The 21,444-nt window shown below is 42.9% G+C and overlaps 1 protein-coding gene across 15 annotated transcripts in view; it reads left to right on the forward strand.

The window, feature by feature from the left end:
- Window positions 1–21,444, forward strand: part of LOC307070611 (neurexin-1a-like) — a 230,385-nt gene that overhangs the window by 177,051 nt on the left and 31,890 nt on the right. For 14 of the 15 annotated variants that reach the window (XM_079729140.1, XM_079729147.1, XM_079729149.1 and 11 more), the window contains 2 exons: window positions 12,343–12,514; window positions 19,667–19,986. In XM_079729140.1, coding sequence (XP_079585266.1) covers window positions 12,343–12,514; window positions 19,667–19,986 — 492 coding nt within the window. Of the gene's footprint in view, window positions 1–12,342; window positions 12,515–19,480; window positions 19,987–21,444 lie in introns of those variants that run through there. The other variant, XM_079729144.1, reaches the window with a different exon arrangement.

Consider the following 21,444-nt stretch of genomic DNA (forward strand, 5'->3'; position numbering starts at 1 on the left):
CTGTCGTGGCCGGGCTGTATTTTATGTATGGGTCGGTGGTGTTGATGCCGGCTAGAACTGCTGTGTTATCATTTGAATTGGATGTGTATATCAAAACGCATATATAGCATCAAATGGAAGAAAATAAGACTGTGTCTGTCTGTGTCTGTGTTTCGCAGTGGTGCCTAATTGCTGCATAGATTATCTTTGCGTGTTACAACGCCTACGCTTTATGTTGCGGCTACTGCCTGTTTTAGTGCTGCACTTGAGAAACAGTGAACATAACGCATTTCATGTAAAATGGGATTAATGTCCCACAAAAACGTATGTATTATGTATTCGCGTATTTTCCTTATCGAAGCACGGTTAGATACACATTTTAGTCCTTACGTATCATCAATGTTAAGAAAGTCTAGGGTATAAATAATTCAGCAGGTCCACTAGTTCATAGAGGGATGGAGTGAAATTCAAATCTGTATTCTTAACACTGAAAGCTTAAATCAGGTGTGTCCTGGAAAACAAGGACACTCTAATGTTCCTTCTAATGTACCTTAAAAGGAACGTTCTTTCAACATTTAGAAAGCCCATCTCATTAAAACCAAGGGCTCTCTTCTCTTTATATAGTCAGAGGGAAAAGGCAAGAAGGGGAAATTGCTGGACACGGCTTATCCCTGACCTTGTTTTTGCATATTTATTAAAGTATGCAGCCCATTGTCACCCACCTGATCCAAAGATGCATTGGTCATCAATTTCACCGTGATGAATTATGGAGCAAAATGTTAAAAAGTGGACCACAGTACCAATTAGTGAGACGAGAAACGTGTTTGTATGCATGTGGTTGTCTTGGGTGGGTGTGTGTGTGTGTTACTAAATAATTAATAAATACTATAAACTAATTTAAATAATAATATAAATGTAATACATTTAATTTCCTCCGGGATCAACAAAGTCATCTGTGTCTGGATGGTTCCGGAAGCTTCACTGTTCCACAGGAGCGTCGCCGGTCCCCGGCTAGAATGGGAGACGGAGTTAAGGTGTGTCGGTCATTTGCGGGAAGATCACATTCGCACACCTGTCCACTCGCTAGCCACGCAGCTCAGGCTAACTCCCAGCGGACGCAGGCCAACACATGCCGTACGAACAACAGGGGAAAGGACGCAGAGAGCTACGCAAACGACCAGAGCCGCGGGAGTGGGAGGTTGCGTAGGAGAACGAAGTGAGGCCACGAGAGGAGGGAGAGGAAACACGTTGGAAGTAGTAAGAAATAAAGCCAGGGTAAACCTAGGCATAATGGTATAGCATAACGAGGGTGTGTGTGTGTGTGTGTGGGGGGGGGGGGGGGGGGGGGTAACCCGTTGCCTAAGGCCCGACGGCACCAGTCCAAGTATCATACTCTATTAACATCCCAGCCCAGCACTAATTCTCAGTCTATTTCAGACCATTAATTATGCGCGCCATCAGTTCCAGCTCACTTGGCCTGACACAAGTCTTCATCACAATCCCCCAGCCCCCGACGGTTCATGTTTTACTCCAAAATCATCTGTCGTTTACATATTCATGATGCTATGGAGAGGGGAAATTACACTTTAAGTTTGTGCAATGATGGAGCTGCTGATGTAAGGACATAGAGGGAGCCAAATGCAGTCTGCGTAAGCGCTGTTTAAGCTCAGGGATGCGGTACACTCTGAAAGTCCCGTGGTCTCTCTATGAGGACAGTTTGTGAACGTTATTTCACCCGCAAACCACAGATCCGGGGCAGTACCTTCGGGGGTTAAAGGTGTCAGCAAAGCACAGAGAGACGCCAAAGCCGACCCATTTGTTTTTCCTCAGGCTGTGTACCCAATCTAGGAATTGTCCCCGATGCAGAAATGTGCGAGTTACACGTGGAAACAAGGTTGTCAGCATATAAGCCTCTTCTCCCTTGGTCAGGCCAGTTGTCTGACAGTGCTGAATGTAAGTTAGTGGGTTAGGGGTTTCTGTGCGCTATCCTCTGAGCTCCACCGTAGATGATGCCATCTTGGATTGCCCACATCAACGTGTTCAGACCGAAGCATTGTATGTGTAGTGAGTGGGATCGCTTCGGAGGACACTCCACTGTCTTGAGTTTCAGCACTGGGGAAAGTATTCGTGTGATCCAACTCTTTTGTTCCACTTCCCGGAATCAATTTCCTCTAATTAGAGAATATGTTATTGCTACCCCTCATAGTTAAACGACCAAAAGATGTCAATAAATGAGTCTAAATACCATTCAGCCTCCTGTGTCGGGCGGAGTTGAAAAGTTCACCACCAACCTAAAGATTATTGATTGATGCATATCAAAATGGAAATAAATGAAGGTGTATCTTGAGGTGTGTGTGTGTGTGTGTGTGTGTGTGTGTGTGTGTGTGTGTGTGTGTGTGTGTGTGTGTGTGTGTGTGTTTGTGTTTGGGAGGCAGGGCTGATCAATGTTTACCCTTGTACGCCAACCGGTGTCAGTCGTACCAGCACCACCGCGCAGTTCATCGATTCAACCGGTTAGAGATTAGTAAACAACAACAAACTAAAAAGAAGCACACTGACACAAGCACACCAGCCTCCGCTCGGCAACGGTCGAAAATAGACGGCTCCCACTTGACATCGTCGAAACTGTCGAGTCTTTTGCGCCGAACGACTTTCACCTCGGACGTCTGTGACTACAAATCCTACGCTCGCCGATCGCTGCCTTCCGGAACATTAGCATGACTGCGAGACGCGCGGCCTGGGGAGACGCGCGTCGGCAGCGCGGTACAAAGCGCCCCGGGACGAAAGCCCGCGGTCAGCACCGCCGCGGTTTGCCAGACGTCCACACTCCTGTCTCCCGGTGGCAAGGTGTCATGGCCGTCAACGTCGTCAAGCGCTTCTCCTTCACGCGACGGCGCTGTCAAACCCGCAGTCTGACGGGCGAATTCCCTTCCCGCGCGACGCACGCATTTCCAAGGGCGGCTTTCACACCTTCACGCTAAACGACAAGAGAGAATAATTGGAGCCGATCTATATCGGAGCTAGGGTCGTAGGCAGGCACTTGGTTATCCAGGATGATGTCATTCATAATTTATGTTTGAACACCCACGTTGAACATGCAGTGTTACAATTGACACGGAATTAATAAAGTATGCATTGCCTACGTACGTTTTTTTTGTTGCTCCTAATTATCAAAAATTGTCTCAGTTTATATGATTACACAGAGGGAATGGCTGACACTTTTTTGAAGGATGCGTGGAGGGGGTGTGGGTGTGTTGTGGGGGTTCGGGGAGGGAATCTGATTTCTTCGGGGCTCCATCTTGTTTTAGCGGTTTTGTAACGATCGCTTCCCCAGGCTGAACTGCTCATACCGCCTTTCGGCTCTAACAGGCACTGTGTACAAGAAGCGAACGTCAGAAAGACGGAGGGAGGGGGAGAGAGGGATGGAGGGAGAGAGAGAGGGGGAGGGAGAGAGCGAGAGAGAGAGAGAGGTAAGGAGGGGGAGAGTGAGTGAGAGAGAGATGTATGGAGAGAGAGAGAGAGAGAGAGAGAGTCAATGTGTGCAACAACCGAACGTCAGAAAGACAGGAATGAGGAGAGAGGGAGAGGGAGAAAGGGAGGGGAGAGAGACATATAAAGGGAGGGGGGAGAGAGAGCAGGCAGACAGCTTGACACAGGACAGGGGAGTGAGCTGAATTCAACATTTTTCCGGCGGTGTGAGACTCGAGAGGTGGTGATGGCTGTTCTACACTGCTTGTCAAAACAAGACGAGACTAACAAGAAAAGCACACCGTCGGAAATGCACTTTGGATTTATTATCAAGACGTATGATAGCTACACGCTCCAGAAAGGCTTTCGACAGCCAATCGATGTGTTTAGCATATCTGGTCATAACTGGTGCCCTGATCAAAAGCCTTCATTCCTTTGCATGATGTGGATAATATCCTTTTGCCATTCAGTCCGCTGGTCGTAACCGTGCAGACGGTGCTGTTATTTACAATCCTTGGATCCATGTTTGGTCGTAGTGCTGTCAACATGCAAATGACCCAAAGGGCTTTTATCAACTAGGAAGCTATTAAATTTGAAAGGCCATTACGGTATCATGATTTGATTTGAAACGACGTGCTCCTCACCTCCACGAAGTGAGTGAGAATAACGGCTTTAATAGTCTGTGAGTGTGTGAAATCTGTTAATCACACATATTGTATCATTTGGGAGATCTACCATATTCATATAAAGAGAAACCTTTTCAAAAATAAATGGGAAGATAATACAAAATAGTATATAATAACATTATTAGTGTATAAAAAGTGTAGATAATAATAGATATTGACATATATAACAAAAGAAATTAATAATATAAATATACACCCACAAATAACTTGGGAAATCTAAGGTTAGGTTAGGGTTTAGAAATAAGTTGACTTTTAAATCCAGTTTTTGAATTAATGAATAACTATTTCCAACAGTAAATCATAGCAATGATTCACTGCTCTTCTCCCTGCGCTCGTGGCCTTGGTTAAGTCTGAGAACGGAAAATGGATATTATATTACAAACACTTATCGTCCAAATGAATTTCCATTTCTTTTCTTGTCTTTAACTCAGCCGCACACTACTTCGTCTACTCTTAACTTTAACAGGCCACAAGCAGGGAAATGGGGCCAGGGAACCGCTTAATCTGATTGTGGAATTACGTTTCTTAAATAACATGAATGCACTCGTAGTCCCACTTTAGCTCTGGAAAATGTGGGCCATCTCTGCAGCTCTTCCTCTGAGGGTTCAGTGAAGCACGAGCCGTGTCAACTAAACAGCTACCAGCGCTAGAGCCCTTTAATTAATTCCACTGTTTGTGGATGAATTGATCTCAACGTGGGGAGTGAAGGGGGGGACGCAGGGAATGGCTGAGGCTTTGTGTTGTGAATCATTAAAACAGACCAGGAACACAAGTGACAAACGTGCATTAACGGGAGAGAGATCACCACAGAGCCCTCCACTGTAGTGAGAGACACATGGACGGCGGGAAAATAAATAAATAGATTAAGAGTGCGCTCATAACAAATTGGACTGATGGGAAATAATGCGGGAGCACTTTAAAAAAAGAGAAAAGTCATCCATGAAATTACTTGTTGCGTCCTTTAAAATATCTTGATTGATGGGGGCAATTTTAAAGCATGGTAGCTTTCCAGCTTCCTCGAGGGAGTGCGATGGCCTTATGGGGTTCTGGTGGCGAAAAAACACAACAAAAATGCATCCGTTCAGCCTTCCATGCATGCTCCTCCAACAGCAGGTACTCAAACAGACCATCTTTTATGTGTGTCTTGTTCAAATAGTGGTCCCACAGATTAATTAACACGATATGTTTTACAGGCTCAAACCAAGAGCCTCCTTCTGTGCTTGTTTCGGAGGGTCTCGAAGCCAGAACGCTACACCGGAGAGTCCCTCTGTGGAAATCAAATATTAATACGACGACCACTTCTCGCATTGAAAGCTACTCTTGGAAGCGGCAGCATCAGGGAATAATGAATAGAAGGGAATCGAATGGAACAGCACATACAGCCAGCCGACGTGGCAAGGACAGAGTGTGCATTGGTCATAGCATGATCAATAAACAACCATGGTAAATAAAGAGGGAGTGCTTTTGAGACGGTGGAAGAGGAAGGAAAACACGATTGGAACACCACAATATGATTACACCGCCAATCAGGGCGGCCGGTGTGGAGGGATGCGGAGTGCGACGGTGCTCCACATGAAGGGGGCCCTTAGAGTGCTGGAGTGTGCGCGCCGCTGGTGAAAGTGGGTTCCCGTTTGCCACTCCAATTCCAAGGTTGAAAGTTAAGCCTTCCTGACGCTTGTACCGCTCCTCAGTGCCTTTTGATCCACAACCTCTACGTTGATTCCTGCTTTTAGTCGTCGTTGAACCACACCTGGCGACAAGGAGGTTCTCTCTCGAAGAACGGCTGCCATGTTCGATGGCGAGGCTCTGTGACACACCTCCTCTCGTTTTCACCGCTGTCATCCTCTTCCTCATCCTCTTCCTCATTGGTATTGCTGCCAGTGGTCTTGTTCTTCTTTTTTTTATCTCCGTTTATCTTCCTTCTCTTGTGTTTATTTGTGTTTCTATGCATGCTGATACGAGAAGATTGATTACTCTTTCTCGTGTGCACTGTATGTGGTCTATGCAGTATATAATTCTATGATCCAATCACCTTTGGTGCGTGTCTGCGGCTTTGTGGCTTTGTGTTATCAAGGCAGCAGTAGTCATACTCATCATGTTTTCCACAATGAAGGCCGATATTCAGTTAAGCCGATCTCATGTAAGGGTTTTTTTATGGTGTAGGTTTCTTCATCTTAATAGAGCCTCTAAGGGTTATGAAGGATTTGTTTTAGCCACGGTCAAACTAATTAGCCATACAGGAAAGATATTAAATCCTTCCATTACCGAAACACGAAAGACTGTTAACCCTGATAATGAACAGCAATAGTAAAAAAAAATTAATACTTTTAATTTATTAATGCTATTATTAATGTAATTTTAATTTAAGGAAATGGAACACGATAGGAAAACTGTGAAATAGATGTGAATTAGTTTTTGTCGATTTGTGTGTGCCTGTGTGTGTCTGTGTGTTCCATTTGCCCGTGCTACATTTCCATGTGCCACTTTTCAGCCCTCCACAATGCCCACAAAACAGGTCATGTCCGGGTACAGGCTTAATACAAAGAGGTACCCAGAATGAATTGCAAATGTTATTCTCAAGCAGCAGAAAAAAACGGCTGGCTAGTATCCAGCTTTTTTCTGTTAAGTAAGTTCCATCTAAAATGTACAAATACGTTTAATTACTCCTCCACAAAAAACTTCAAAGCCGGCAAAGATAATTGCACCTGCAAAGGATATAATTTCTTTCTCCTGAGTAATATTTTCCAAAATAAATATTCAGGGTTTTTTTATGTAGAAAATGCCAGCGGTGGCATTCATTTTTATGACTTTAATAAGTTAGCATTGCACACAAAAACCTCCCAGTCGATACGTCTATATCCAATGCTGCTATGCAGGATTATGTGATATAGTGTTACGCAGAAATCCTAAAATGTAGTGAATGTAGAAACACGAAGTAGATACATCAGGCGCCCACATCTTGCCAAAGTGCTTATCACACGCCTCATTGTATATCTATCACGCTTTATGTCTCTTGAGGGGCATTCACCCATCTAGTGCACTCCAAAATGAGAGGGAGGTTTAAGGGAAATGAATGGGACATACCAGTGAGTCATGACTCAGTCCTCTGCTTTAAGGCATGCCTTCTTCCCTCCCTCTGCCTCTCATACGTGTTTTATTGTGTTGTCGTTGTGTTGCTGATCAAGCCCCTTCATTTTGTTTCGCTAATTTGACTAATGTGGCTAGTCCTTACATGGGCTGTTTCCTCGTCCAATATTGGGTGGATATTGATAGAAAGTGTATGAGTGTCCTCGGAAAGGAACCAAGATGAAGGTCGTATGGCCCTTCAACCGAGTGCCGACTGTCAGAAGCGGACAGACAATAGAATCACTCGAAACCCAAATCGATTTATGTGACTGGAGGAGAACTCAATTTCAGATATCTGTTCACCTCACTTGATAGACATTGTCGCACGAGGGCCAAAAAGGAGCAAGGAGAAAGACTATCTAGTCAGGCTGCAAAGCTTAGCTCTAAGAAAGACGAGGAGGTTTCTTTTTTCTGTTCCTGTTACAGGAACAGAATGCCTAGCTAAAAGGCCTGTTAAACGGGAATATGTTTTGCATTAATGAGAGGGTGAATACAGTTTGCTTTGCTAGTCTACCCAAAGTAAACTGTAGAAACTTTCTTTAACATTACTTTGGTCTTGTGTTGTGTCACACAAAAAAAAGGAAAATTGAATTGTTGAATTATACATATGCGGGGACTGGCGTACTCAGATTACTCCCTGCTTTAATGGTAAAAAATAAGACTCACCTATTGTTTTCTCATTCAGGAGCCCTGCTTTAATACAGCTGCTGGCTTGATGAGTTATTAACTGGAGATATTTGATGAAGCTCCCTGCGGAAATGCACTTGATGGACTCTCTTCGCAATAGAAACAATATTCGGGCAACTTTACAGATAATTAGGCACTTTAGCTGGCAGACTTGATTTTAAAATAAGCAAAGCTTCCAGAGCCTGCACTTAAACCCTTGTTCTCAGTGGGTTCAGTAATAGGGGGGGTGGGGTGAATTGAAGGAGGGGGGCTCCTCCTTGCGCAACTTCACTTTACAGCTCATAATCTGTTTCAAAAGTTCAATATCACACAGCTACCCCTGCATGTATTTTCCCTATTCCATTGACATCACTCCTCCTGCCATTGCACACGTCCTTTCCCGGAGGGATGCAAAGGGTTTTCTTCAAGTGTCCCTTCAGGGAAAAGGACATCCTGAAGTCGATTTGTTTCTGCTTCTTGAGAATGTGTGACGGAAGGTTAAATGGGTGATCCAAGAGTACACAGTCCCTGTTGGTTTCAGAAGGCTAACAGAAGATATCTTATTGTCTCTTACATTCTTAGACTGTTGTTTACGGCTCACTATGGCTTTTAGCTATAGTCCCGTTCCTCGGTGCAACATTTGCACAGAGTTGAGTGTTGTAGTGAGCGTAAACGACCCTCTTGGGTGTGATTGTTTATGTGCGAAAGCGTAATGATGTGTCAATGATGCTACTCTCTTGTTGTTTCTGTGCGTTTCTGCGGGAGCGTCTACGCGTCTGTGTGCTGTGATGGCGAGGATCTGCCTGGGAGGCTTGTTGCCTTGTGGCGTCTCTCTGTCCCATGGAGGTCCTTCATGGCAGCAGTATCTCAGTGCTCACGTGGGCTTCACTTTGTTTCATACTGAGTGAACCCAATGCAAGCAGTGTAAGAAAAAAGGGGCGGTAGCCCCTTTTTTCAAATCTGAATGTACAGAACGTAGCATATGTAAGTCGCAGGCTGTGCGGTACAGAAATATGACACCGTTGAGCAGTTTTCTCTCGCCTAATTACTCCGTAGCTGCTGTAAATTTCATTAACAAGCTTTGCCTTAAAAAGCCAAAAGAAGGCAGCAGAAAACTGTCAGGGGTAATTAAAAGATAAGGACGGCAGAAGAGAAGGGGTTGTCGTCACCATTTAGGCTCCTTGAGTCATCAAGCTCCCACACACACGCACACACACATGCACGCACACGCACACACACACACACACACACACAGACGAGAAGCCATGACGAAGGTGTTCTGCCACCTGCCCACAGACCCCGTCGCTGACACCTGGGCCCGGGGTGGAAAACTCGCAGCCGCTCTGCGGTCTGCGGAGTCGCCGAGATATGAAATGTGACGGGTGCACAATTATTGTCGACGTGAGTGACTCGTAAACAAGCGCAGCGCTCGGAAGATCCGACTCCGGGGAGAGGCCTTTTTTTAGGTCGCGTTTTCTCTTAGTGTGGAATTCTGTGTGTTAAGTTGTGGAAATCCGTTAAGCTAAGTAGCTCTGTGTTTCTATATCGAGTGCAAACTCTGTAAAAAAAAAAAAAAACGCCTTAATGCCCCGTGTACTTTTCCACTGCAGCATCTTAACCTTCCAGGGGCAAGGAAGCATAGAAAATGAGAAGGAGACGAAGGGGGAAAAAAATAACATTACGGAGGAGTATTGCGGATCAACTTCATCAGTTAATTAAACTCTATTTCTGTTTGAAGAGCAATTAATCAAGGCGGCGTGCCGAGTGTCAGGCAGGGCTGGGTTCTTTAGGGTGCGGGCGCGGCGTCGCGTCCCAAAGGGGGAACAGCCCAGCAGGCGGCGGCGGTGTCTACAGGGAGAGCGGGCGTTGGGGCTGGGGGCCGGGGGCCGGGCCGTGATTCGCTCGGTTTACGTAAGCAGCTATCAATCACCCACTGACATAAGCCCGCTCCTTATTACAGCTTCAGGATTAGACTCTGCTCGCCGCCGCTGGGGCCAACGACGCGTCTAAGTGCGTCCTAAGGAAGTTTAGGGGCTAGCGGGTGGGGGCGTTGGGGTCTCGTGCAAAAATTCTGGATTATATTTTAAGATAATGAGATCTCTGCTCCAAACCAATTGCCGTTCCCAATCTCAGACAGGCAGACGCCATGATGCTTGCGGTTTATCGGGTGCCAGAGGTTCGTCGTGTAAATGCGTGTCAAGTGGTTAACCTCGTGACACCCCCCCCGTCCGACTCAAAACAACATGTTTTGTTTTGGTATTTTCGTCATTGGCCCATCAACTACCTCCTCCTATCTCGGATAGCTAAAGCAGACATTTTGAATAAGTTTGCAATTTGTGACTAAATCCGGTGAATTTATTAATGAGACCGTAGGGAACATTAAAAGTCAATTGAAGGAGGCTATTAAAAGCAGGAATTTAATTGGGTTAGTCTCAGCTGCTTTTTTTTTCCAAGAGCAAAAGTGCTATAAAGCATTGCATTAATGTGTTTCAGTGACTAATAGTCCTTGAAAGAAAATTCCCTTTCATACTTAAATAATATATTCTATTCTCAACTTGAGGAATACTCTAATGGACTTCTTATAAAGAAATCCACAAAGCACTGCTTAAAGTATGTTCGGATGCATTTGGCAGGGTGTCATGAGGCTCTCTCTCATCGCGACAACGTGTTTGATGCGCGATGAAAATGTTCCTAACATAAGCGTTCCTCTTAAGGAAGACGAACCATGTTATTTTCGATTAAAACCATCACTCTCTACACAAGTATCACACAGCTCCTTGGCCAATCCTGCTAGTATGCCGCCCATGTAATCGACACAACTCGTAGTGACCTCGTAGTGGTCGGTCCCTCTCCCTTTCAACCCACTTCACCGTGCCATCCATTTACAAAAAAGACCCAGAAGTCTTGAGGAAGCAGCATGTCTCTCTGCTGCGCTGGCAGCTCTTCAGCTGGAGGAGCACTGTGTGAAGCACTGGCTGTAGGGCAGCTTTAAGGTGATGCTGTGGATGTGACTCAAACTCCTCAATATGGGCGACTTCCCTCCTGAAGTAGATTACCACTGATACAGGGCTCAGCGCACTCTCCCTCACACACTGCCGGCACCCACACTTCACCCTTGCACATTGGTTGAGTTCGTCACACACACCCAGAAGGAAGACAGTGCTGCATGGTTAGTAGTCACTGTGGCACATATCCTAGCGCTTTATTCTGGGGTTTATCCCTTTTTGGAATGGAATATCTGTGTTGTGAGTCCTGTGGCTTGATCCTTATCAGAGGGTGTAATCTGCGTTGAAATTACATTTACAGAGCATTCAGTTGTCCTGGATTTAGTAACATGGTGTGACACGTTACAAATGTTTTTAATTGCGCTTTTGCTTCTGGCTCTGGAGAAGAACGCTATGCTTGTTCTGCACTTGATGAGGTGTGTGTGTGTGTGTGTGTGTGTGTGTGTTTGTGTAGGAGTGCATTTAGGGGGGGGTGTGTGTGTATATGTGTGTGTAATGCGTGAGTATGCAAGTTGGTGCAGGAGAGGGGGCAAGTGAGAGATACAGCTTGCAAAAGGGAGAGAGGGAGAGAGAGGGAGGGAGAGAGAGGGAGGGAGAGAGAGGGAGAGAGAGGGAGGGAGAGAGGGAGAGAGAGGGAGAGAGAGAGAGGGAGTGTGATGGTTATGTAGCATGGCGGTGCTGACTGGATAATGGCATGCAGAGTGCTGCGCCTTTAGGTGGAGCCTCCAACCAGATGCTCCCTTTCCCTGCTCCTCATGCACAACGCTAGAGCAGTAGAACGAGAGAGAGAGAGAGAGAGTGAGAGAGAGAGAGAGAGAGCGAGAGAGAGAGAGAGAGAGAGAGAGCGAGAGAGCGAGAGAGCGAGAGAGAGAGAGAGAGAGAGAGATGCACCACCATATGTACTCGACCCCAGCTGGATTAAACATAAGGTTTCAGGCTCCCTGATTATGTTCAGTAACATGGGCGTAGTGTATACCACTGAGAAGGCAAAGGTTTCTCTGGTTGCAAACCTCCTCTGAGACTCCCCCCCCCCACACCCGGCTCTATTTGACATGATTACACTGTTGTCATGCTCTCTGTTTTATGGCAGGAGTGTTCCTCTGCAGTTCATGTGAACTGCAGAAAATATCCCGGACCAATAAATTCAAATCCTCATCCTGCTATTTATGTCGGTCCAAAGTGATGTTGAGACTGTTTGTAATTTGGTAGATTGGAGGCCAACCGCCCAGACCCCCTGCAGTTTATATCAGTGGAACTGTATTCAAAGAAGGAAAAACGTTTTCTTTAGCCTTTTGCTGGAAATCGGTCGAGGCAAATGTGTTTCTTTCATTCGGTCGGGTGCACCGAAAACAATGTGTTTGTAACCAATTATTCAGGATTTGATCTGACATGTTTTTCTTCTCTGTTTCCAGGAAAAGGGGAACATCGCAGTGGTGTTCAATGTGGGGACCGAAGACATAAACATTGAGGAGAAGGCAAAGTTTGTAAATGATGGGAAGTACCATATAGTGAAGTTCACGCGGAGTGGGGGTAATGCCACTCTGCAGGTGGATGACTTGCCTGTCATTGAGCGCTACCCCACAGGTGAGTGAACCAGCCTCTCCTTCCATTGACTCTCTTCTTTGTAAACAAGAGACCATCAACACCAGGTGGTTGATGGGTGCTCGTGTTCCCTTAGCTTGTGTTATTTTTCTTTATAGGCTTTGTGAAATCGGTTTTTTATCTGCGTTAGAAAGGTGTTGAATATCTTCTTCCCCCAAATATCCAATGTCCTATTGATCTATTGGTTATCTCATTTGGGGTTGATCAAATGAAACGCCTTCACCTCCGTTGTTGTTTATGCCTTATATTACAGGGTACAGGGAATTTGTTGTTTCAGTTATGTAGCTATTGATGATAGACAAGTGAAGCATATATATCAATTTGCCATCCAAACAGATTTAGGGAACGGTGTCTCTTTAACTTTGCCGATTACCTCAGCTGAACCAATATCTGGTAAACTCAACATCCTCACAGAAACCAGTTGGACTGTGATTGTAATGTTCATTATTTTTTGAAAATAAACACATTAAGTTCAAGCTATTAAAGCTATTATAGTATGGCTCAATCCCTTATTTGTATTAGGTAGATAATCATTTTGAATATAATGGTTGTGATTTGATTTAACTATACTCAGAAGTTGGTTTATGATCTGTTTAAACAGACTCATTAGAGACAATGGCTGCATCTGAAAACTATTAGTGTGATGCCACAATCTTTCACCACTCCCATTTACATAATTATTTGTTATTGCCATTACCGGTATGATTTAATGGAATATGAGGTTTATGTAAATAGGGCTAATGCAACACTAACTGACAATATAGGCAGGTGTTTTAGCTTCAGAATGTTGAAGGTTTTGGGAAATGGCAAAAACAAAATCAAAACATACTGATGAGACATGGATAATGTTACCTTGCTTGAGTTAAGTTGAATACATTGCTATCATTTGAGGTGAAGAAAATATTCAATACAGGTATTCAATTCCTTTCTTTCAACTGTCATGCTTTTCAAGTAATTTGTTGCGGTGTTTTTGTTCAACTGTTTCGAGGCTTTGACAAAAGCTACAAAGGATTTCAATACGTCTGTGATGTTCAAAGAGTATCTAAACAGCAGTTCCTGAGTGAACTTGCACGGGCAATTGCAATCAGTCCCAATCATCGTTTCAAGCAGAGAAATTGATAATTTATTGCAGCACTTTGACAAATTCAGCCTCAAATGATTCCGAGTGTGTACACAAAACAAGCGCGCATCAAGACAAGTTCAACCTGTCCCTCGCCCCCTTTTGTATTTTGCCTGGTGACCTTTTCTGGTATGTACGGAGCATTCATCCAAATGAAAGAGGGTTTTATGACTTGGACTTAATCCGCGCTCCTCGCCGCAGGTAGAACAACTGACCCTGATGGTATTTGACATGCCGTGGACACAGCAGAATACAGCTGCTCAGACGCTCAGACAGCATGATGTGAGACGGTGCGCAACCAAAGTCCTCATGTCGCTCACGCGCATGAGATTCACCTGACGTCTCTGCTCAACCCGTGTCATCTAATTAAAAACCAACCGACAGCTAAGCCAACATTTGCTCTCTGCACTATCCGAAGGAAAACAACCTGAACTATAGAGAGACGTGTGCGAGTAAGTGTGCAGATGATTGAGATAAAAATACTTGCGTCCTTGTTGACGAGCAGAAGTGCCCCGAGCGAGTACCAAAATGACTCCTGCTGATTTATTCTCGACTCAACACATTTCAACTACTTGTGCGTCCTTGAGAAACTTGAATGATCAATAAGTAGCTTGGCCTTCTTAGAATTCCCAACCACTTCTTTCTTTAATACTGTGAAAGGAGTGCAGGAGTGTCTTTATCTTTGGAAGTGCTGGAAGAAATATTAAGGGCTTTCATTTGTTGAATTAATGTAAGCTCAGTCTTGCAACTGAAAATGTATTTAATACAAAAATATACATGTAAAACATTTTCAGAAGGTTTGCTGAAAACGTCAGAGAAAAGTGTGCATGTAAAATGAACATGCCTTGAATTTAGATTACTATCGCAAGACCCTGGCCTCAGTGTCAACCGGTAATATTAATATTCAACACACTTGGTAAATGTACAATTACAAATCAGATAAAATAAGATGTACTCTAGCCAAGGAAAAGATTGCTATCCCTACCAATTCAGCCGCATTTCAAAATGTCAAGTCCGGCTATCGTATTAGGCTGGTTGGAGACTAATTACCAGTGATCACAATTACTGCTCCCTTTCTGTCTAACCCTGAGCACACAAAGCCATTATTCTCTCTGTTGGACTGCAGTTTGATTAGGCTCCACGTATCCCTCCCCTGCATTCAAATACAAGGAGCCCGGCCACCCCATAGGCCACTCGGCAAACAACAGTGATCATAACAAGACCAGACGCTGCAGACAGAAATGATGGCTTAAGTAGGGGAGGGACAGAGGGGAGATTATAGGGGAGGGGACTCTCTGTGTCAAAAACCAAGGGAATAATTATGCCACTAAGGCTTATATTGCTGCCCTTGTAATCTCATTACAAAGTCACACACTGCATACTTATAGGCCATTAAGTGCTGCTCAGAAGAATTATTAGAATCTGAGTAAGAGCTGTCGAGTGGAGATCTCTGTGTACCGTAGCCACAGAGTCTCTGTGTTCCTCTGTTATTCTCTACTATTTTTCTCCCGTTCGTGTTCTGTGGAGCAGCCACCAAAAAAACGGACAGCTACCAAAAATATAAAAAATACAAAGAAGTCTTCCCTTCTTCTGGGTATCGGCCATGGAAGTAATTCTGTCACAATGGCACTGCAAGGTCCCTAGGGTACGGTCCTGTACACTATCTGAGCGGCCAATGAGAGCTCTCGGTGCACAAAGATAATGGTGAGGGCCCTGACCTTATTCTGCTACTGTTATCAGCGGAGCGTGTTGCACTTACATCGGCCTTTTCCTCACTCTTCTGCTACCCTCAGCTCTCCTTTGCTTCTATCTCTATTTCCTTTGCGCTCTCTCTGTCCCCCTGTCCTTCTCTCTTGTGCAAGTTGCCCTGCAGACTCGGATGTGTGTGTGTGTGTGTGTGTGTGTGTGTGTGTGTGTGTGTGTGTGTGTGTGTTCGAGTGTGTGTGTGTGTGTCTTTCTGTCTGTCTGTCTGTCTGTCTGTCTGTCTGTCTGTCTGTCTGTGTGTGTGTGTGTGTGTGTGTGTGTGTGTGTGTGTGTGTGTGTGTGTGTGTGTGTGTGTGTGTGTGTGTGTGTGTGTGTGTGTGTGTGTGTGCGCGTGTGTGTGTGTGTGTGCGTGCGCATGTGTGTGAGTGCATGGGCGCAAACATGCACATGTGTCTATGTCTGTGTCTGTGTGTGGGGAAGAAAGGGGGGAAAGGGGTGGTCCGAATCCCAGCGCGGTGTTGCTAATGAACAACCATCTATGTCCAGGGCAGTCTATTGTATGTTTCTGCTCTGCTCTCTATTTCATCCATTATCCTATTAAACCTATTGTGAAACTAATCGACCATCAGTAAGCATGCTTACAAAAGAACAAATGTTGCTGTGGCTTCACAATGAATAGCACAAAATATATTTGTCTTACCCCCTTCTTTTCCAATTACCCAGGCTCTCTTAACACTGTAGGAAATATTAGCATATTTGTTGTTGTTTGTTGTCATCATCTTTAGAATGTCTCAAAGCCAGTACTGAGATAAAGCCCCTACCCTATTTTACCATTTTCTTAACAACAACAACAACAACAGCAACAAAACAAGTGAGTGAGGACAAACTGGGTCAGGACGGTGGGACGGTTCTGCTGAATCGTTGCTGCCTGGCGGACGAGATAAGCCGGGCCTGTCCCACGCCAGGCCCAATCACCTCTCAGCAGCCGGCACAGTGGCCACTAACAGCCACCAGGATGAATGGGCTCTGATGCCCGGGAACCCAGGGGAGGGTATTGTTTAATGCAGCACAGTCTCTCCATGGGGATCGATACAGAACCAGACCTTGATTATATCCCTGCTTAATCAACCTGAGCGAAGGGATAAACCAAAGCACTTTGCAGATCTAATGCTGGAAAGATACAAGAATAAAAAGACGCACAATGCCGCGCGGGGTGTGTGCATGCGTGTTGTGTTTTTACGTGTCTGCGAGCCTGCCTATCTAATCCTATTCTTTTTATTATGCTCCGTCTTTCTATTCACTCCCACTGGCTGGGATTGAGACGTTAAGATTACATTTCGCTGTACAAATCGATGCAGCGTCATTTAATTGTAAAGATCCCGTCGTCGTAGATGGTAAAACGAAGACAGGAGGACGGGAATAGCATTGCAACGGAAATAAATTAGCCACACAAAAACACAGAGACTGCTGACTATTGTTGAAGCTTTAGTTGACTAATCCAACAGCACCAATGCCGACATGGGCTGTATATCCTGTGCACTAAGGACATTGTTAACAAACCAATGTTCAGGTAGAGAGCTTCCACTGTCTTCCAACAACAGATCCCTAATCCTATGCACATTCAATGGAGAGGTTAGCCACAATCAAAGCTCTCGTAACTTTTTACTTTGTGCTTTAAACATTGTGTCTATGTCTTTAAACCCCTCTTCGCTAAATCCGGCGATTTAATCAACACTGTGTGAGAACACTTTCCAAACTGTTGTTGGACGCTTTTATCACTTCCTCTCTCTCGGCTCTGATGAACACTCATCCTCTGCCAAATCACAGTAAGACACTACATCTTATATCAGAATTAGGAGGATAACTATAGCGGATAGAAGGAACATTGTCAATCTACCAGAAGAATGGAGGCCTCTGAATTCAATTTCTGAAGACAATGCCAGGGGAGATGTGCTCAGAGCCTGCCTCGCTGTGCTCAAAAGAGTCTTTTCTAGAGAGGTTATTGGCCTTCCCGGAAAGGGTTAATAAAGTGTTTGGCCTCATCAATACCAAAGTACACCTTGCAAGGGCCATTATTTCCCATCTTTGGAGGTTTCCTCTGTGCATACTGTCAGAACTCCTGTCCTAGCTGCTGTGGCCAACAAGTTTCCTATCTGACATCATTACAGAGGTGTTACAGTGAACAACATGCAGTGGAATATACCTCTATAGCTTTTGTCAAAGTTCTTTAATGTATGTTTTACTCTGTATAGACAAACACTTATTGGATGCTTGTATGACTAAAACCAAATGTGGATTTAATGTATAGTTTGTCTATGGTTGTATTTTATTCAGCTCTTTATTTTCAGGAAATGTGTGCTTTTTACATGGTTTTGGTATTTTCTCAATGAAATGTCTCTCCTTTAAACCATAAATGTTGATATAACTTAAATTCAAATGTTTTATATTTGAAATTTGTTTTAACTAGTTTAAAAGCCAGTTAAAAAATAAACTGTTAAATTGATGAGAAATTGGGTAAGAGATCTTCATAGAAATGTATAAATTTGGTTTGGTTTATAATATAGTTCTATTAACCGTTCGTGCTAGTTTACAATAAATTTAGAAATAATTTGTTTGCTAAAATAGCAAAAAACATAAAGACTGTTTCACTAATGTTTCAGAAAACATTGTATTTAAATATAGAAACTTAAAAAAACTGTGCGGTTGTCTACCTCCAAGATTACATATGAACATTTAACCTTTGACCTTACAGATTTTAACCAATGAAATGTCTCTTTAAACTTTAAAGGCAACAATGATAACGAACGCCTGGCGATTGCTAGACAGCGAATCCCATATCGACTTGGTCGAGTAGTTGACGAATGGCTACTCGACAAAGGTAAAACATTGATTAAAACTTTAAATAAAATAATTTGATCTCAACAAAGTTGTAAATAATAAACCATAAAATAAGTTTTCAGTTAAAATAACTTATAAAATGATTTGAGAAGTTAAATTTAGTTTTGTGCTAGTTCATAATTTTCATAATAATGTATTATTTCATAGTCGGCTGTTATAATCCGTTTTTCCTGTCAATTTAAGGTTAAAGGGACTGTAAATATATATTTAAATCCACTTGTATTAACTTAATACTGCTAAGTTGTTAAATAAATTATAAAATGATAGTTATTTTCAGTAGACATCTAAATGTTACATGATAAATTCAAAAGATACATTTTTCACATCCACTAGTTGCTTTTATGGTTATTTGAAAAACATACAGTTTACTTGTATGTTGTTATATTAGTGCTCATAATTTGATCTTTACTTGACATAAAAAACTTGTAGCATTGATAAATAGAATATAATGTGAATTGGCAACAAACTTTTGAGTCCCTTTAACAAATTTTGTAAATATATTTAGGGCATTATCTAAATTAAAACTGTCATAAAATAAATTGAGTGCATGCTTTTTGCCAGTTCAATAACTAACTTATAATTTAATTTTTACTCAAAGTGTGAAATGAGCCCAATCATTTTTTGTTATATATTTTTTGTTTCACTTTTTAACAAAATATCTATCATGAAATATATTTTGTTATTTCAAGTTATAAAACACTTATTATTTGGTTGCTGTTGCTAAAGGGATGAATGATTTCAAGTTCAAGAATATTTTTTTTTATAGAAAGTTGGATATTTCATAAAGATGTAGCCAAACTAGAGGGTCCATCAAAATATTATAATTTTTATTTATCATTTATGCATGTTTGTATTTTCTTTTCTGTTTTTCTTTTTATTTATGTACTATTTTATGTTTTTGGGGGGTTTATTTCTCCAACTACATAACAGATGGACTTGGCGATGGCTAGCAGTATTTTTTTCAAGTAGTATTACTGTATATTTTACATATTGAACAATTCATTTCTCAGTTTCATGTACAGTTTCATGTACTATGATAAGCAATAAGATGATCCTACCTTAGAATAAAATAAAACATAAATCGTAAAAATTCCTCAGCAGAAGTTAAATAGCCTGTGTAGATCATTAATTTCTGCTTCTAACTTGAATACCCTTTTAGCAAAGCTACTTTGGTTTTAGAATATTGTCATTTATTTTCCTCCTATTTATTTTCAAATCCGATTTTCATTAACATCCCATCATTATAACTTTGATAAATTACCATGGGGTTTGCTGCAAGCAACGGGTAATTTATTTGCTTCCATTAGCCGTTGGGCAAATAACCTGTCTTTCCGATTTTCATCCAGATGTATAAAAGCTGCTGGGTCCACCCTTCAATGTTCCTGTACGTATGTAACATTATTTTCTCACAGGGCGACAGCTCACAATCTTCAACAGCCAAACCACCATTCAGATTGGTGGCTGGGACCGCGACCAGGGCAGCTCGTTTCAGGGCCAGCTCTCGGGCCTCTACTACAACGGGCTGAAGGTCTTCAACATGGCCGTGGAGGGGGACCCCAACATCAAGATCAAGGGGAGCGTGCGGCTGGTGGGGGACTCTCCCTCATCGATCACGCCCCAGTCGAGCGCCACGGCCAACCGCTCGGAAACGTCCACGTCCATCATGGAGATCACCACGACCACCGCATCCAACAGACGCATCAAGCAGACCACTCCACGAGAGCCTCAGCAGGTAGGGAAAGTGCGTGACATTTGAAGAGAACAATAGATCAGCAAAGTGGCTTGTGCTATTGAGTGAGTTTGTGTGTTTGTGTGTGTGTGTGTGTGTGTGTGTGTGTGTGTGTGAATGTGGTGCATAGGTGTCTGAAGGTATGTGCGCATTTCTGTGTGTTACACAAGGTTGAAATCTTCCATGTATTTTAACATTTGAAAATGGTTGTTTTTTATTGTTTATTTCCCTTGTGAGAAGAGCATCTTTATCACAAATCAAATATGTGGTAACATAACCAACTGGCATTGGATTTAACGTTAACATTACATTTATTTTATTTCAATTAAATATTAGGTCACCTATTAATTTAAATTGTATCACAATTGTCCAACCTTTTTAGTTTGTAATAATCAGTAACCAAAGTAAGCAATGAAACCCCAAGTTATACTCATCAAGTCATCAACACAACAACCATATGTAATACAATTAATGAAAAAGTTGACCAATTCATCCCCAATAGTCACACTGACCAAAATGGGTCCTAATAATCATAAGGTCATAAGAATCTGTATTATTGGCTCGTTACATTGCAATGCAAAGCAGACTAGTTGGGGCGGTCCGTAAGCAGGCTATACTTTTGGAGTGGCGTTGACTCATTCAGGTCAGTAAGAAAGAGAGATGTCCCTGTCTCTATTAAGCTTCCTTTGTACTTGGAACCGCAAGAGGGCCTTCAAGTGGTATTGTGGGAAAAGAGAAAGAAGGAGTCTTTGAGTCCCGGGGGGCATTTTCTCCTCATCCTCACAGGATCAAAATAGAAAGATTCTACCAGGACACTCCCCCCACAATGGCCTGTTTTCTACAAAATGGGTCTTAGTGTTGCCCGGCTGATGGGTTTGCAATCGCCATTCATGGTCTTAGATTGGAAGAGTACTGGTTTGAATATTTGTCTGTAGAGTGTTTACAAGACAAAGGATATTTTTTATACTTGGTGCAGTTTCAATTTGTTGACGTCAGCACTAAATAGAGAATCAGGACTTGATGATGTGCGATTTTATTATAGTTGTATCCATCGTCTGATACAGTGCAACAATTGTATTAAAGAGCGATATTGAATGATGTTTAAACCCAGAAAATATAATTTCATGCGATCCGAACATCATCAGTTGCATTGAGGCATGGTATGTATCGAAGGCAGTAACGAATGCAAATTGTGAATTTATCCCTCCATTGCACACATTATGTTAAGCGGCTGACAAACATGACACACTGACGTGACGCTGTATTTCATTTTAAATGAAAAGATGCAAAAGCAGAAGCAAGTGTTAGCCCTAATAGAGCAGTGGTGTCTAACCTACCATGTAACACATCAAAGAAACACATATTCACAGCTGTTCTATAACTGTTCTGTTGATATAGCTTGGTAATAGTAATACTATTATTATTATATTGTGACTTTTGTCGGGTTTGTATTTCTTAATA

Source organism: Pollachius pollachius (genome assembly GCF_949987615.1).
Source record: "Pollachius pollachius genome assembly, chromosome: 2".
Classification (NCBI taxonomy): Eukaryota; Metazoa; Chordata; class Actinopteri; order Gadiformes; family Gadidae; genus Pollachius; species Pollachius pollachius.